This window comes from Oncorhynchus nerka, linkage group LG10, assembly GCF_034236695.1.
Source record: "Oncorhynchus nerka isolate Pitt River linkage group LG10, Oner_Uvic_2.0, whole genome shotgun sequence".
In the NCBI taxonomy this organism is placed as follows: Eukaryota; Metazoa; Chordata; class Actinopteri; order Salmoniformes; family Salmonidae; genus Oncorhynchus; species Oncorhynchus nerka.
Window position 1 is genome coordinate 85674411 of NC_088405.1, and position 16427 is coordinate 85690837.

Consider the following 16427-nt stretch of genomic DNA (forward strand, 5'->3'; position numbering starts at 1 on the left):
GTGTGTTTCTTTAATGCCTGCTACGTTATGTTAGTGTGGGGCAGAGACACGGACAGAGACAGAATAATGTATGTGTGTTTCTTTAATGCCTGCTACGTTATGTTAGTGTGGGGCAGAGACACGGACAGAAGAATATATGTGTGTTTCTTTAATGCCTGCTACGTTATGTTAGTGTGGGGCAGAGACACGGACAGAGACAGAAGAATATATGTGTGTTTCTTTAATGCCTGCTACGTTATGTTAGTGTGGGGCAGAGACACGGACAGAGACAGAAGAATATATGTGTGTTTCTTTAATGCCTGCTACGTTATGTTAGTGTGGGGCAGAGACACGGACAGAAGAATGCATGATCAAGAGGTATCTCTACCTGAAAATAAATGATCTAAGTGATTGATAGTAGGCACACAGCGATCATAAAAGTATTATTTCCTTTGAAGAACTACTAAAATAGTCATTTTGTCAGACAGCAGCTCTATGATGAGATGCCTTGAAATTAAATAGTCATCAAATAAAACTAAATGTAATATACACAACTGAAATATTTTAAAGTAACGTGAATAAATGGTTAACTATTTTGCTCATTAAGGATAAACCATTTTTTAAGGACAGTTCGTGTAAAGGGACAGTTAGTATCTTTGTGCCAAGACAGACAACAGACGGTACAGCCTATGATTAAACAAGTAAGCTAATATATCCAGGGAATGCATGATTTATATTTTGATGTGCAACCTGTCAAAATAGGATCCAGAATGATCAGATTTACTTCTGACTCTCCAGAGATGACTTTGCCAACATCATTGTGCATAGGCCAGGGGCATTTAACTCTTGTCAAACTCATTCCACGGAGGGATGAGTGTCTGCAGGTTCACTCCTCCTTTGAACTTGATTGATGAATTAAGGTCACTGATTAGTAAAGAACTCCCCTCACCTAGTTGTCTAGGTCTTAAATGAAAGGAAAAAACAAAACCAGCAGGCACTAGGCCTTCCATGGAATGAGTTTGAAACCCCTGCCCTACAAGGGCCGAAAGGAGCCTGCTGGTTTTCTGTTTCACCTGGTAATTAAAACCGTTTTTGTCCCACAATTGCATTTTTACTATTTATTCTATCTGCAGGAATCTGCAAAAATGACCGACTTAAGCAAAAGAGAAGGGCAATGTCGTTGTAGGTCATTTTCGGTTTATCTTCGCAGCTCTAGTTATTTTCAAGACACTAAAGACTTGTGCCGAGCAGATCAACAACATCTGCATCATTCAGGACTGTTGCTTTGTGGGAAGGTGTTAAAGTTCACAGTTATCCATTATTATGTAAATGCAAGCTGAAGAGGTACCAGTGTCCATGCCTTGGCTCTAAGTTAGAGCAGGTCCACTGGAACCATTGACCATTGAGACATGGGTGCCGGCTTGCGTAGATGGAAAAGTCACTCTTTTGGGTAAAACACTGGTGTAAATCCTCATTGGAAATGCTGCATAAAAGCTCCTACAATACTGACAGTCTCAATCGCTGAGAAAGAAAGTAGGCATTCAGACGACTGTGATTCCATCCCAAATGGCACCATATTCCCTTTATAGTGCCCTACTTTTGACCAGAGCTCTATAGGCCCTGGTCAAAAGTAGTGCACTATAAAGGGAATAGGGTGCCATTTGGGATGGACCAGTGTAATAGCACACTTTCTGCTTAGATTTGATATTCCCATAAATTCAGCACTGTGTCTGTCTAAAGATAACACTGCCACCTCACACTGTCTATGAAATGGGACTCTCTCCGAAGTAGGGTAGGGCTATATTACATTCTGAGAGGCCTTTAACTTTTCATATCAGTCTATGGAGTGTAACATCAAACATGATTCATAATCTGAATCATGCTGTAATGGTCCACACCCTGCAACACTACACCAAAAGGACACTGCCAGTACCATGGCCCTATTATGCAAAAACTCTATTAGCTGTGATAAAAGTAACATAATAATTGATCAACAATTGATATTGTTAGCCTACATTTACATTTAAGTCATTTAGCAGACGCTCTTATCCAGAGCGACTTACAAATTGGTGCATTCACCTTATGACATCCAGTGGAACAGTAGTGCATCTAAATCTTTTAAGGGGGGGGGGGGGGGTGAGAGGGATTACTTCATCCTATCCTAGGTATTCCTTAAAGAGGTGGGGTTTCAGGTGTCTCCGGAAGGTGGTGCAATTCAATAGCTAGATATGAATGTTAGGCAAAGTAACAGACAGTATGTGCAAAATCAGAAAGTTATTTGTGCATACTAGCTTAGATCTAGTTAGACACCACAGTCAAAGCAAGGGCCAATAGAACTCTAGTCAAAAGTATTGCACAAGCCTATATAGGGAATATGGTGCCCTTTGGGACACAACCTCTGATTGACAATTCTGGGACAGAGAACAAGGTTTCTGGCAAAGTTAGTATTAAAACCAAAATTGGAATTAAGAGAGTTAGATTCAAATCAAGAAAAAAAATGCAGGTACACTTAAAACTAAAAACAGGTTTTCAAAGGCTTTGGATGTGGTTTATGACGAAACCCTGGTTGTGCTGCTAACTAACAGCATGGAAGAGTTCCAGAAATATGCCTAATAGGTCAAACAACTGTACATTTGATAGCCTAAATCTCACACAAATAGGCTGATGAATAGGATAGTATTTTAATTCAAGGGGCAGTCTGCAGTTGTAACAAAGTGTCTCCCCTTCTGTTTTAGTAAAGGCAGTAGGGCTGACCCCAATTCGTCGACTGGTCAATTGTTATTTATTTTGTGTTACTGCTCAACTAAAACACACACACACACACAGTACCAGTCAAAAGTTTTAGAACACCTACTACTCATGGATTTCTTTAATTTGACTTTTTCTATTATATTCGTAGAATAATAGTTTAGACATCAAAACTATTAAATAACATATGGAATCATGCAGTACCTAAAAAAGAAACAAATCAACATGTTTTACATTCTTCAAAGTAGCCACCCTTTGCCTTGACAGCTTTGCACACTCTTGGAACTCTGTCAACCAGCTTCACCTGGAATGCTTTTACAACAGCCTTGAAGGGAGTTCCCACATATGCTAAGCACTTGTTGGCTGCTTTTCCTTCACTCTGCGGTCCAACTCATCCCAAACCATCTCAATTGGGTTGAGATCGGGTGATTGTGGAGGCCAGGTCATCTTCTGCAGCACTCCATCACTCTCCTTCTTGGTCAAATAGCCCTTACACAGCCTGGAGGTGTGCTGGGTCATTGTCCTGTTGAAAAACAAATGATAGTCCCACTAAACGCAAACCTGATGGGACGGCGTATCACTGCAGAATGCTGTGGTAGCCATGCCGGTTAAGTGTGCCTTGAATTCTAAATAAATCACCAACAGTGTCACCAGCAAAGCACCCTCACACCTCCTCCTCCATGCTTCATGGTGGGAACCACACACCTCCTATTCCATGCTTCATGGTGGGAACCACACATGCGGAGATCATCCATTCACCTTCTCTGTGTCTCACAAAGACATGGCGGTTGGAACCAAAAATCTCAAATTTGGTCTCATCAGACCAAAGGACAGATTTCCACCGGTCTAATGTACATTGCTTGTTTCTTATTGGTGTCCTTTAGTAGTGGTTTCTTTGCAGTAATTTGACCATGAAGGCCTGATTCATGCGGTCTCTGAACAGTTGATGTTTGTATTTATTTGGGCTGCAATCTGAGGTGCAGATAACTCGAATGAACTTATCCTCTGCAGCAGAGGTAACTCCGGGTCTTCCATTCCTGTGGCGGTTCTCACGAGAGCCAGTTCCATCATAGCGCTTGATGGTTTTTGCAACTGCACTTGAAGAAATTTTCCATATTGACTGACCTTCATGTCTTAAAATAACGATGGACTGTCATCTCTTTGCTTATTTCAGCTTTTCTTGACATAATATGGACTTGGTCTTTTACCAAATAGGGCTATCTTCTGTATATCACCAACATAACTGATTGGCTCAAAGAAAGAAATTCCACAAATGAACTTTTAACAAGGCACACCTGTTAATTTAAATGCATTCCAAGTGACTACCTCGTGAAGCTGGTTGAGCGAATGCCAAGAGTTTGCAAAGGTGTCATCAAGACAAAGCGTGGCTATTTGAAGAATCTCAAATATAAAATATTTTGATTTGTTTAACACTTTCTTTGGTTACTACATGATTCCATATGTGTTATTTCATAGTTTTGATGTCTTCACTATTACTCTACAATGTATAAAATAGTAAAAAATAAAAACCCTGGAATGAGTAGGTGTCCAAACCTTTGACTGGTACACTCAGTGTGAAAGGTGAAAAGTCATTCTCTGATCCAGTGGAAACGTCATAAAATAGGCCGGCCTGATTACTTTTATCAGTGCTTGACTTGGACTGAAATATGTTCCGGTACTCATTTTGGGTGCTGGTACTGTTCATATGTAGGTGCAGGAGCACCACAACACTTTTGAGCGAATATAATTTAAAAGGGAACAGGAGCTCAAGCAGTAGAACATTTGAGGTGCTGGTACTCAGCTCCGATGAGCTCCTGCCCAAGTCAAGCACAGCTTCTTATCCCTTGCGCAAATAGCCTACAGCTGTGTCTGTCCTGAGCTCAGGAAACTGTGGGCCCAGAATATTTTATACAATGTTGCTAGCAAAGCGCAAGCAAGCTTTGGCTGGACCCAAGTTGATAGTTGATACAATGTTTCAAGGTGGTTGCAGACAAGCCATGAGTAGCCAATGTGATTTATAGGATTTTTTTTATTTTTAATCAGGATATTTTCTACCGGCAGGCCGCAATGTTCTTATTTGTTGGCTTTATGTAGGCTATTTTTTCTTTACATAGTTGGCAATAGAAGTAATTTTAGGTTTGTATCATTTTCATTTCGATAGAATTTTGATTAATCACATGACAATGATTGAGATATGAAGACAAACTGTTTCAAGAAAATGTGCATATGAAAACCATAAGTGGAGAGCAGATCGGTAGAAATAAGATAAATTGGCATTCCGCATGAGAAGGTTGCCGACTCCTCATGTAGCCTATTACCGGCAACTTCAGGAGAGTAATGGCAGAATCTGCGAAAGTCAGCAGGAGGACAATAGTTGGGTCTAGACCTCTTGCGCCCCCTTGAGGCATTTGTCTTATTTCACACCGTAAGCTTAAAGCATCAGACAATGTATATAGTTGGTTTTATTAAAAAACATGTCTATATATTGGGAAATACGTGTTCAGACATTTTGACCGAACAATTGGTCAAAAGAACTGACAACTTTCTGTTGAACAAGACAGCCCTAAGTTTACATTTACATTTACATTTAAGTCATTTAGCAGACGCTCTTATCCAGAGCGACTTACAAATTGGTGCTTTCACCTTATGACATCCAGTGGAACAGCCACTTTACAATAGTGCATCTAGGTCTTTTAAGGGGGGAGGGGAGAAGGATTACTTTATCCTATCCTAGGTATTCCTTAAAGAGGTGGGGTTTCAGGTGTCTCCGGAAGGTGGTGATTGACTCCGCTGTCCTGGCGTCGTGAGGGAGTTTGTTCCACCATTGGGGGGCCAGAGCAGCGAACAGTTTTGACTGGGCTGAGCGGGAACTGTACTTCCTCAGTGGTAGGGAGGCGAGCAGGCCAGAGGTGGATGAACGCAGTGCCCTTGTTTGGGTGTAGGGCCTGATCAGAGCCTGGAGGTAGTGAGGTGCCGTTCCCCTCACAGCTCCGTAGGCAAGCACCATGGTCTTGTAGCGGATGCGAGCTTCAACTGGAAGCCAGTGGAGAGAGCGGAGGAGCGGGGGTGACGTGAGAGAACTTGGGAAGGTTGAACACCAGACGGGCTGCGGCGTTCTGGATGAGTTGTAGGGGTTTAATGGCACAGGCAGGGAGCCCAGCCAACAGCGAGTTGCAGTAATCCAGACGGGAGATGACAAGTGCCTGGATTAGGACCTGCGCCGCTTCCTGTGTGAGGCAGGGTCGTACTCTGCGGATGTTGTAGAGCATGAACCTACAGGAACGGGCCACCGCCTTGATGTTATTTGAGAACGACAGGGTGTTGTCCAGGATCACGCCAAGGTTCTTAGCGCTCTGGGACGAGGACACAATGGAGTTGTCAACCGTGATGGCGAGATCATGGAACGGGCAGTCCTTCCCCGGGAGGAAGAGCAGCTTCGTCTTGCCGAGGTTCAGCTTGAGGTGATGATCCGTCATCCACACTGATATGTCTGCCAGACATGCAGAGATGCGATTCGCCACCTGGTCGTCAGAAGGGGGAAAGTTAAAGGAAAGTATATATTGGTGTTTGTTTGCCCATTGACACAATCCCAAAATGTTTTGCTTGTCAGCAATCAAGTTTTCATGATATGTAACTTTAAAAATACAGAAATCCTCACATGATGCAATTTGCATCATATGACACAAAACGCAGCATCATATTATGCAAAATGCAAAGTATGGGGTGACTTCTGTATTTTGAAAGTTACATATCTTGAGAACTTGATTGCTGACAAGCAAAACATTTTGAGATTGTGTCAACAATGGACTAATGAAATTAATACCAAAAGATTGGGTGGAGTTTTCCATTAGAGAGAAAAATATATCTTTACCATGACTGCGGTTCTGAGAACTCCAGGCCACTTAAAATAGCCTGTATAGGAAGAACACGTCGAAAAGCTGTCTGCTGAGATGCAACACACTCACTAGCCAAACTCATATTATTATGATTTATTTGTTTAAATACAAGGTAGCCAAACCATCACTCAAAACAGGGGAAGGAGGACATTGGGAATACAAAAGCAATAACTTTCCCTCATCTAACCTGGCAGTTACTTTTATAGATTGTGACTGACTGGGGAATACAGACATGTGATACTCTGGCAGACATTATGATTGATGATCCCTCACATGACACACACACTGTTTTGAAACTATGTGCAGAGGGCCAGGAGAAGGAACTTGAGCATATATTTCTCCTCTCTAAAACAATTTCACTACTATAGCTAAAGGCTTAATAGACAAACAGAAATGATTGAAAATATCAGTTTGGCATTTATAATCTACAGTGATCTGGCTGGGGAAGGAGCAGTGTGTTAAGTCCACACTTCAGGCTGTGCTGTGGTACAGGAAGGAAGTTTGTTTGCAACAGGGGCAGGCAGGGGAGCAAACAAAGCCCCTGGGTGGGACCTCTCAGCAATGTACAGTATGCTGCTCTTGGGTCACTCATAGCCAAGGAAATATGAGCGCTGTTTAGGTTTTCCTCAGAGGGTCAGCCAACCTGCTGCCCTGCCTGGTATTCGTAGGGAGGGACAGTGCATTGATGTGGCAGTGCTGTTCCAGGCCCAGTCCAACAGAGACTCCTTAACATTAACTTTTCCTTACTTGTCTCAGATTGATACACGACTATGGGTTTAGAGAAGAGCCGTTGAGAAGTAGGCGGCACAGTGACATCTCACTCCCAAGCATGTTTGCGCCCTCACAAACTGCTCCAGATGAGAAGTTTGCTCAGAACGGTAATTCACAAAATCTTAAGGCTCAATCACAGGTGTCAGTATCAGAGTAGTGTCACTGTCAGAAAAGCAAATTAATTAAATTAGACACCAAAGTGTTGCTTCTTCAGACCTGTGCTGGAGTGAGTGTTACAGTGAACTCCTGTCTGTCAGTCCTGCATGTCTGATAAACGAAGCCTGTGTGCCAAAGAAATGTACTGTCGTGTGAGCCAGAAAGGGAATAGTAAGCCATGCCCCAATTGAAGTCAAAGGGCAAAATGCACTACGCTCCATTTATCTATCACAGACAAGACATATTTTTGGCTGTAGAATGTGGTTGACACATATAGGTGAGGGTACTTAGCATCGGGGGTCTCATGAGCAACACAAATAGAATCCGACATTTTTCTTCACATTTAAATTATAGGCCTATAATTCACAAACATTCAATATTTTGGCATGACATAGATGACATCCAAAAAAATGACATGGCAGTATTTAAGAATTTATAAAAAAGTATTTCCCAATGCAAGGTAACAGAAGGTCAATGCCACCAATGCTTTGTAATTGCATGGTAATCAGAGAAAGTATAACACAACCACAGTATTTACAGAGCCTTCACAGCGCAACATCAGTTAACCAGCCATCTAGTTGTCAGAGGCCCATTGAACAGTCACGTGCACCGTTGCACGTACAGAGCTACTGTGCCTGCGACTGGGTACAGTAGCATGCATGCACGTTGTACTTGGCACCAAGTGATGATAATAATTTTGAATTGTAGCTAGCTAGTTATGCATTCTTGTTGTTTGTGTACACTGATATTAAACATAATTCCGATAATGTATTTCACTGCAAGTAAATGCGACAAAGAAACCCTGTCCAGCACAACACAAAATATTATCATTAGATTCAAGTAATTTCCAACAAAACAGTAGAGGCATTGCCATATTTTCTACAAAGACCCAGTCTTTCTCAAGCGATTTCACGTTGTGATTTGGCGTGGGTTAACTAACTGAATTAGCAGGTGGCAATAATTAAGGTCATTTTACAGCTGTCGTTATCAGAACGGTAGGTGGTTAAAACACGTTGCATATTACGGATTGCATAACTGTATCTTAATACCTAATACTCCGGACAACTTCTGCTCCACTTGCACAAGAGAGTGAGCTGCTCAACTAACGTTAACTAGCCAGCTAACGTTAGCTATAGCTTGCAGTTTAATGTAGATAGCATGCGCACAAACCTGAACGCGGGGTCCTCTTTGTTGCATCTTGGGGGTGGCGAAATTGAATTTCTTTTATTAAAAAGTTTCTGAAAAAGAGTTGGAGGCATTTTAGAAAGTCTCGCTTTCTTCCAAATCCAAGTGCAGCCTTAGTTCCTTAAAACTAACCCCATTTGTGGCAGAGTCATATGACAGGCATTAGTCACACGAACTGCTTGGAAACCCACTACAGTTTTCTGATTGGACGACGATCCACTGCTCCTTCTCGAAAACACTTGATTGGATGATATTTTTAGCCAAACACCACGTGGTCAAAATAGTCACTCTGTTTATGTTTTGGCTGAAAGTTAACACAAGACACCAAATAAAAATGTACATTCAACACCTAAAACATTATAAATAATTTGTATACATCACAGTCCAATTCTATGCCTGAAATATATTTCACATGTTTAGTCAAATAATAAGCTCAAATACAGCAGAACTGTAATTTTATCAATTTATTATGTTAATTAAATTAAAAATTGACATTATCTACATTATATATTACAGCAGCAGAATTTCATTTTTTAAATATACGTTTTTAACCACAACAACCTGTCTGTCCATGGACTGTGAAAACCTTTAGGGATCAGAAGTGTCCTAAAAGAGAATGAATAAAATGGGTATTGTGAGATTAATGCTTAGAGAAAATGGCATGTAAAATAAGGTTAAAATGTTAGCTTCAGACAATGTGGTTTGTTTGCTTTCTCACCTGTATTGATGACAGCTTTTACAAGTTGTGGTAGCTTTACTTCCTGGAGGACTGGAAGTGGTACACTTTGCACAGATGGTTCAGCCCTTTAACTACTTGGTACTTATATCTTTGAACTGCAGAGTGAATAAAGCACAATATTCAATAACAATGGAAAATGAAAAAAAGTAACAGCAGATCAATCATACTCAACCATTACTATAAATCATAAAAACAAAACCGTATAATATTTAATGGATAGGGCAGCAGGGATTTCTCCCGAGTAGGAAAAAACTTGAGCCCGATTTACAGCTAATAACTAGAGCCAAGAGCTTAACCTGGGGCGGATTACCTACAGAAACTGTATACTGTTTGAAAACGGAAGCAAACAGAGCATTTTACATGAACATTTTAGTCATTTAGCAGACACTCTTATCCAGAGCGACTTACAGTAGTGAGTGAATAAATGTTCATACTTTTTTCTGTACTGGTCCCACCATACCAATTTAGCCACACAGGAGCAAAGCGAGAGTTTCTATTCAAGTAGGTCCCTCCACGTTTTGTCCAGTTTGCTTCCATTTAAGAAAGGTTTTGTCACATAATTAGCTAAATGAATACACCCCAGGTCCGGTCACATTGTTCAGGAAAAACTCCTGGCCCTACCTATGGAAATACTTGAGGACGCAATGAAAGGTCTCGAGAGGAGAGGAATGGGTAATAACTAGGTCTGCAAAGGGCTGTCAGAAATTTCCCATGGGAAGTTAAGCCTGGGAATTTTGCTTAAATTCTTCAAAAAAAAGTTAGCTAATAACAAGTTAACCTTTTTAGTGGGATACACAAGGCAATTCTACATCTTGTGGCATATTTTGGCTAAACTATCCCCAATTCAATATAATTGCAACCCTCTGCGTTCACAGTGCACTCTTCCATCACATGTACAGCTGATTCTCAAGATCTTGCACACTAATGAGATGCTATTGAGCTCACACTACTACACTGTCTGAGCCAAGAACTACATGCTCTCTTGTTTTGATTACAATACTGGCTGAGGTGAATATATTTTATATGACATACATGATTTTTTGTTAACTAGTAAATAGTAGCCTATAGTGTTTAAATCATTTCTAACTTGTTAACAATTTCTGCTAGTTAGTTTTTGCTACCATGTGGGTTTTAGCTTGCTTGAGCCTGCTAACTGAGGAGTGTTAATTCACCTACAGTGCCTTGCGAAAATATTCGGCCCCCTTGAACTTTGCGACCTTTTGCCACATTTCAGGCTTCAAACATAAAGATATAAAACTGTATTTTTTTTGTGAAGAATCAACAAGTGGGACACAATCATGAAGTGGAACGACATTTATTGGATATTTCAAACTTTAACAAATCAAAAACTGAAAAATTGGGCGTGCAAAATTATTCAGCCCCTTTACTTTCAGTGCAGCAAACTCTCTCCAGAAGTTCAGTGAGGATCTCTGAATGATCCAATGTTGACCTAAATGACTAATGATGATAAATACAATCCACCTGTGTGTAATCAAGTCTCCGTATAAATGCACCTGCACTGTGATAGTCTCAGAGGTCTAGACTCATCTGTAAAATGAGTCTAGAAACTAAAGCTTTGGTTGTCTTCCTCTCAGGCTTCCATGTCTTCCTCTCAGGCTTCCATGTCTTCTCGCTGGACCTCCTCAATGTCCACCTCTTGAACATCAGACTTTGAGGCCTCATCTTCACTTTCAATTTCCAACCTTGCTGACGATGGCTCGTTGTCAGGCTCAAATTTGCCCGGGTGGACAACAATTTTTCAACCCTTGTATTGGTCAGCCTGTTGCGTGCTTTGGTGTGTGTGTGTGTTCCCAAACAAGGACCAGTTGCGCTCTGAGACGGCTGATGTTGGTGGGATTTGGAGGATGATGGAGGCAACTGGGTAGAGATCCTGAGATCCACAAAGTCTCTTCCACCAGGTGGCTGATGAGATATGTTGGCACGACTGCCATATTGCATCTCCATCCCAAAGCCCTTGCTTGGAAGTGTACTTTGCCAGACTGCCAAGAACCTTGTCCTCATCCAGGCCAAGGTGGCGAGACACAGTAGTGATGACACCATAGGCCCTGTTGATCTCTGCACCAGACAGGATGCTCTTGTCAGCATACTTGGAGTCCAACATGTACGCTGTGGTGTGTATGGGCTTCAGGCAGAAGTCATCACGCTTTTTGATGCATTTCAGAACGGCAGTTTCCTCTGCTTGGAGAAACAGTGAAGTGAGCAGGGCAGTATGGATTTCTTATCTTACATCTGCATGCAGAGTCAGACAGGATGGCATTGTCTCCCTCAATCCATGCAATGGCTACTGCTATAGGTTTCATGAGTTTCAGGCTGCTTTACACTCTTTCCCAAAATACATCATCCAGGAGGATCCTCTTAATGGGCATGTCCATATCGGCAGACTGATATGGTCATTTCTTGGAGAAACTCCTTCCTCTCCAGGAGACTGTGAAACATGATGACAACACCACCCCAACGGGTGTTGCTGGGCAGCTTCAATGTGATGCTCTTATTCTTCTCACTTTGCTTGGTGAGGTAGATTGCTGCTATAACTTGATGACTCTTCAAATACCTAACCATTTCCTTGGCTCTCTTGTAGAGTGTATCCATTGTTTTCAGTGCCATGATGTCCTTGAGGAGCAGATTCAATCCATGAGCAGCACAGCCAATGGGTGTGATGTGAGGGTAGGACTCCTCCACTTTAGACCAAGCATCCTTCATGTTCTCATCATTGTCTGTCACCAGTGCAAATACCATCTGTGGTCCAAGGTCATTGATGACTGCCTTCAGCTCATCTGCAATGTAGAGACTGGTGTGTCTGTTGTCCATTGTCTGTGCTCTTATAGAATACTGGTTGAGGGGTGGAGATGTAGTTAATTATTCCTTGCCCACTAACATTCAACCACCCATCAGAGATGATTGCAATAGTCTGCTTTCTCTATGATTTGCTTGACCTTCACCTGAACTCTGTTGAACTCTGCATCCAGCAAATGAGTAGATAAAGCATGTTTGGTTGAAGGGGGTATTCTGGGCAAAGTCCATTCAGAAATCTCTTCCAATACACATTGCCTGTGAGCATCAGAGGTGAACCAGTTGTATACACACTCAAACAAGACATTCATCAGCATTTCTCTGACTCTGTTCCTCCATTGAGTCAAAAAAAACTTCTGATTCCAGGAGGACCAAGAGCTGTTGCTATCGATAAGGTGTCTGATTCATCATTTTCACCTCAAATAGAAGAGGGACTTTTGTCAGAGGTTGCTTGTTGTGAGAGCTGAGGGAACTTTATGCACTTGGCTAGATGATTCTGCATCTTTGTTGCATTCTTCACAAATGATTTGGCACAGTATTTGCAAATGTACACAGCTTTTCCTTCTACATTAGCCGCAGTGAAATGTCTTCATTTTACAGACGTTTTTTGGGAGATGTGATGGATCATTCAATATTCCCTTTTGTTGTTCAGTGTGAAATCATCCCATGTGAAGAGTCAACTTATTTAATTAAAGTTCAATTCAACTAAAAGGGGGGGGGGGGGGTTCTATTGGAAGGATTTAATCATTTGCAATTATGTCTACTTTTGATAAGGTTAAAGGTTTGTTTCTGTCTCCATATGATATGGTAAATATATCCAATGCAGAAAAACATCTACATTTAAAATGGTATTAATATTCATATATTTCAATTATTCCCACGGAAAGTTTCCACCTCTGAATATACCCCAAAATGACATGTCTGCAAGACATTTTTGTCCTAGGAACCAACCATTTTACTAACATCTGCAGGACTTCATCCTATGTAGAAATTGTGCTTACCAAACATTACCCTCATCTTCAAATGTATCTGTCGAACGCCCACCAACATTGGCGAATATACTCTGGTGACGAAAAGTACCAGGACATGGTCAGTCAAACAACATACTATGAGAGCAAATTCCTGATACATGGCATCTGCAATGATCCAAAGACTGACCATTCAGAGAGGATGCTTACCCTAACGGAGGAGTACCTCTGCCTCAACTTTTGAAAGAAGGTGTCTCTTTCTTTCTCATCTGCAAAGTCAAAGAACTTGGCTTGCTCTGGTGAGTGATGTGTGGGTCTTTTCAGGACTTGAGGGACTACTTCAGGGGCAGCAGTTTCTCTGTTGTCTACTGTGTCTCTGGTCCTCTCACTGATCGTGTGGTCACTGACAGGCTCCACATTGTTCACTACCATCTTCTCAGTGGTAACAGAGTCACTAAATTTTACTCTCTTCCTGCATTTGATCTTCCTGGGTCTAATCGTCACTGGCTGTGAGAGGAGGACTTCATTACTAACTGACATTCTTAAACTTGCAGATGAGCCACAGTTTCTTTACATGCCACTTTTAGCTCAGATAGAATCTGAGAAATACAAGGCAGGTGAGTGTTTTCATACCCTTTGTGTTTTCTTGGGGACTGAGGGCACAGTTACTCCTCCAGCTAGGGGGGTGCTTTCAACGGACACATAGGCATTGAACAGCTTGTCTACAAATACATAGAAAATAAATAATCAGTTCTATATGCGTTCTCCTGCTTTTGTTCGTTTTTTTTCTCCAAAAAATAAACAAATTACTATTAGTTATTTAAAAAATTACGATAAAATATATTATAAGCAAATACCTGAATATGTACTTTTAATGGGTCGCGCTAAACGGCTGTGTACAAATAAAGGTTCTTTGTTAGAATATAAATGACTATTCATTCTATGAAAAAGTCCATTTCACATCTTATACAAAGAGTCGAGCCATTGAATCAAATTGACCTTTTTTCCTGATCTTTTCCATCATTCATTTGGGAAATGTCTGCAAAGAAAAAAAATTACATTTTGCGCAGATAAGGAAGCATGGAATACTAAATCTCTCCAAGGTTGACAAGGTTTCAGGGTCCTTCAAATTAAAATAATAATAATTAAAATTACAAAAACTTGGGTTATGTCCCAAATGGCACCATTTTCCCAAGATAGGTCTCTGGTCAAAAGTGGTGCTCTAGGTGCGCGGGTCAAAACAGTAGTCTATAAAGTCAATACGGTGCCATTTAGGGTAACATCCTGTATGTCCAGCATTGTGCTGTATCTCTTACCAATGATGGAGGACAGGTTAGGAGGCTGCTGCATGTGGATGTCCTCAGCATGGCTGACATCTAGGAGAGTGGAGTTCTTTACATTCAGGTCCAACATCTCCTCACTGGGGAAGGCCACTATCTCTTCTAAACCGCAAAAAAAGATGGGATTGAAAAATCCCTGTCACTCAACTTCTTAAGGCATGGGCTGCCAGCCAGGTCTTTTTACAGTGCCTGCAGAGTCCTAGACCAACACACACACCATAGACTTTCTCTCTGCGGAACTGCTCAGGTGAGGGCAGACTGCTGGAGCTAGTATCGCTGGAGATGTCAGCAGAGTCAGTCTCATCACAATCCAACAAGAGGGAGGAAACACCCACTTGTGAAACTGCACATAGAAAAAATATTATGTTCAATAGTAAACTTTTGCAATGACCCATTTGCAATTACCAATCCAAAACATGAAGGACCAAAGTGAGCATGGGTTTATCCATTAACTGACAAAAACAAACACGTTCCTAACTCAACTTGAACCGTCTTCTGTGCTATAATGTATTGTGCTCTCCTGAAAAGAGAAAATGGAGAGTGATAAGTTAGTCGAGTGAATCGGAGGTGATGCAAACTTGTTTAATGACTTTTCACTCACAGTTCCATTTGATTCCAGCATTCTGTTCATCCAGGGAGCAGTTGACAAGACAGATCTGTTGAGGCACACATAATGGGATGTACTAGGAATGAACAGTCACGTTAATGCTAGCTACAAATCTTACCTGTCTGCATCCCAAATGCAGGTACCATTTGGGACTCAACCCTTATCTGATTGTTATAAATTGTTTAACAGATGAAGCAGCTCACCTGTGATCAGTGCATGTTGACTCATTTATAGGTGACAGAACATGTCCTTTTGGCCGTGCGCAGAGGGGTTTAGGGAAGAGTCGCTTTAGTTCTGAAATTTAAACAAAAGACTTGATCAGATTGCCTGGCATCCAGACCAATTTGCTTCTGCCAGGCAAGTGATCAGTAATTATAGTAGTCAAACCTAATGATTGGCTATGAACAAGACTTAACTTGCTCTGCAAGGTAAAACCTCTGCTTGGGTATGAGTATACTACTGGGCTTGTTGAACTTTTTTGTCCACCAGTTGTGCTGCATGTACATCCGTGTGTAGCTGAATGTCAGAAAATGTTTATGTAATACTTTATAGATGGCTACATCTTATATGTGTATGAAGATACCACTTGAAGAAATCTGAGGAGAGATATAGGTATAATCAGGTATAATCATAGTAGCGCATACTGTCATTGAAAGGCATCCCATTTCTTACTGCCTCTTGTGAAACCTGACTTCAAAGGCGTATCGCCACTCTGCCTTCTGGAGCTGCTGCTGAGCATTCCTTCTCGTCTTGTGATGGTGTCGTCACTCCGACCTTTTGAACGAACCATTCCAGCAAAAACACGATTATTCTTTGGAGAGAAAAGTTACAGTTGAATCAAAACACGAGTACGAAGCTCATTGATGCATTTACATCCACTTAATATGAAGTCAAGGTGAGCATGAACTTTCAACTTGAACGTGTTTGAGTGTCCCGATAATGACGCCTGCTAAGTTAGCTACAGTAGTTAGCTAACGGTAGCCAACGTTTGTTATTTTTTTGGCCAGGCAGGTGTTTCACTTGTTAGATTAAAGTATAAAGCCAGCAAACCAACGAATCAGAAAGATAGTTTGAACAAACAATTAGTAATTTAATTATTAAAACGTTGTCATTGGCCATAGCTAGTTTTATTTTTAAACATTCACAAACCTTCGTAGACCTCTGGATCATCAGCAACTGCTTCTTCTGGGGTTTTACCGCAGTCCGCAAACAAGTATTATCGGTGCA

At 41.3% G+C, this 16427-nt stretch overlaps 2 protein-coding genes across 2 annotated transcripts in view; both read right to left on the reverse strand.

Annotated features, from left to right (window-relative positions):
• The window catches only part of LOC115136291 (folliculin-interacting protein 1-like), a 51205-nt gene extending 41864 nt beyond the window's left edge, over positions 1-9341 (reverse strand). The window contains exon 1 of the mRNA XM_065023881.1: positions 8721-9341. Coding sequence (XP_064879953.1) covers positions 8721-8809 — 89 coding nt within the window. The 5' untranslated portion in view covers positions 8810-9341. The remainder of the gene's footprint in view (positions 1-8720) is intronic.
• Positions 9342-9462: 121 nt separating this feature from the next.
• On the reverse strand, positions 9463-16427 carry LOC135573795 (uncharacterized). The gene is made up of 13 exons (XM_065023880.1): positions 16350-16427; positions 15873-16011; positions 15404-15494; positions 15195-15249; positions 15077-15113; positions 14811-14936; positions 14570-14695; positions 14253-14292; positions 14111-14145; positions 13887-13975; positions 13464-13760; positions 13287-13348; positions 9463-9569 (listed from the first exon to the last, which is right to left on the reverse strand). Exons 1-13 carry the CDS (start codon positions 16368-16370, stop codon positions 9557-9559), a joined length of 1131 nt encoding a protein of 376 aa, XP_064879952.1. The 5' UTR covers positions 16371-16427; the 3' UTR covers positions 9463-9556.

Excerpts from the sequence above, each read along its gene's own strand:
- LOC135573795 (XM_065023880.1), bottom strand. The coding sequence starts at position 16,370 with ATGATCCAGAGGTCTACGAAG. Across the intron at positions 16,012-16,349 it reads TGATCCAGAGGTCTACGAAG|AATAATCGTGTTTTTGCTGG; the intron begins GTTTGTGAATGT and ends TTCTCTCCAAAG. Across the intron at positions 13,761-13,886 it reads TCCCCAAGAAAACACAAAGG|CCAGTGACGATTAGACCCAG; the intron begins GTATGAAAACAC and ends CTCCTCTCACAG.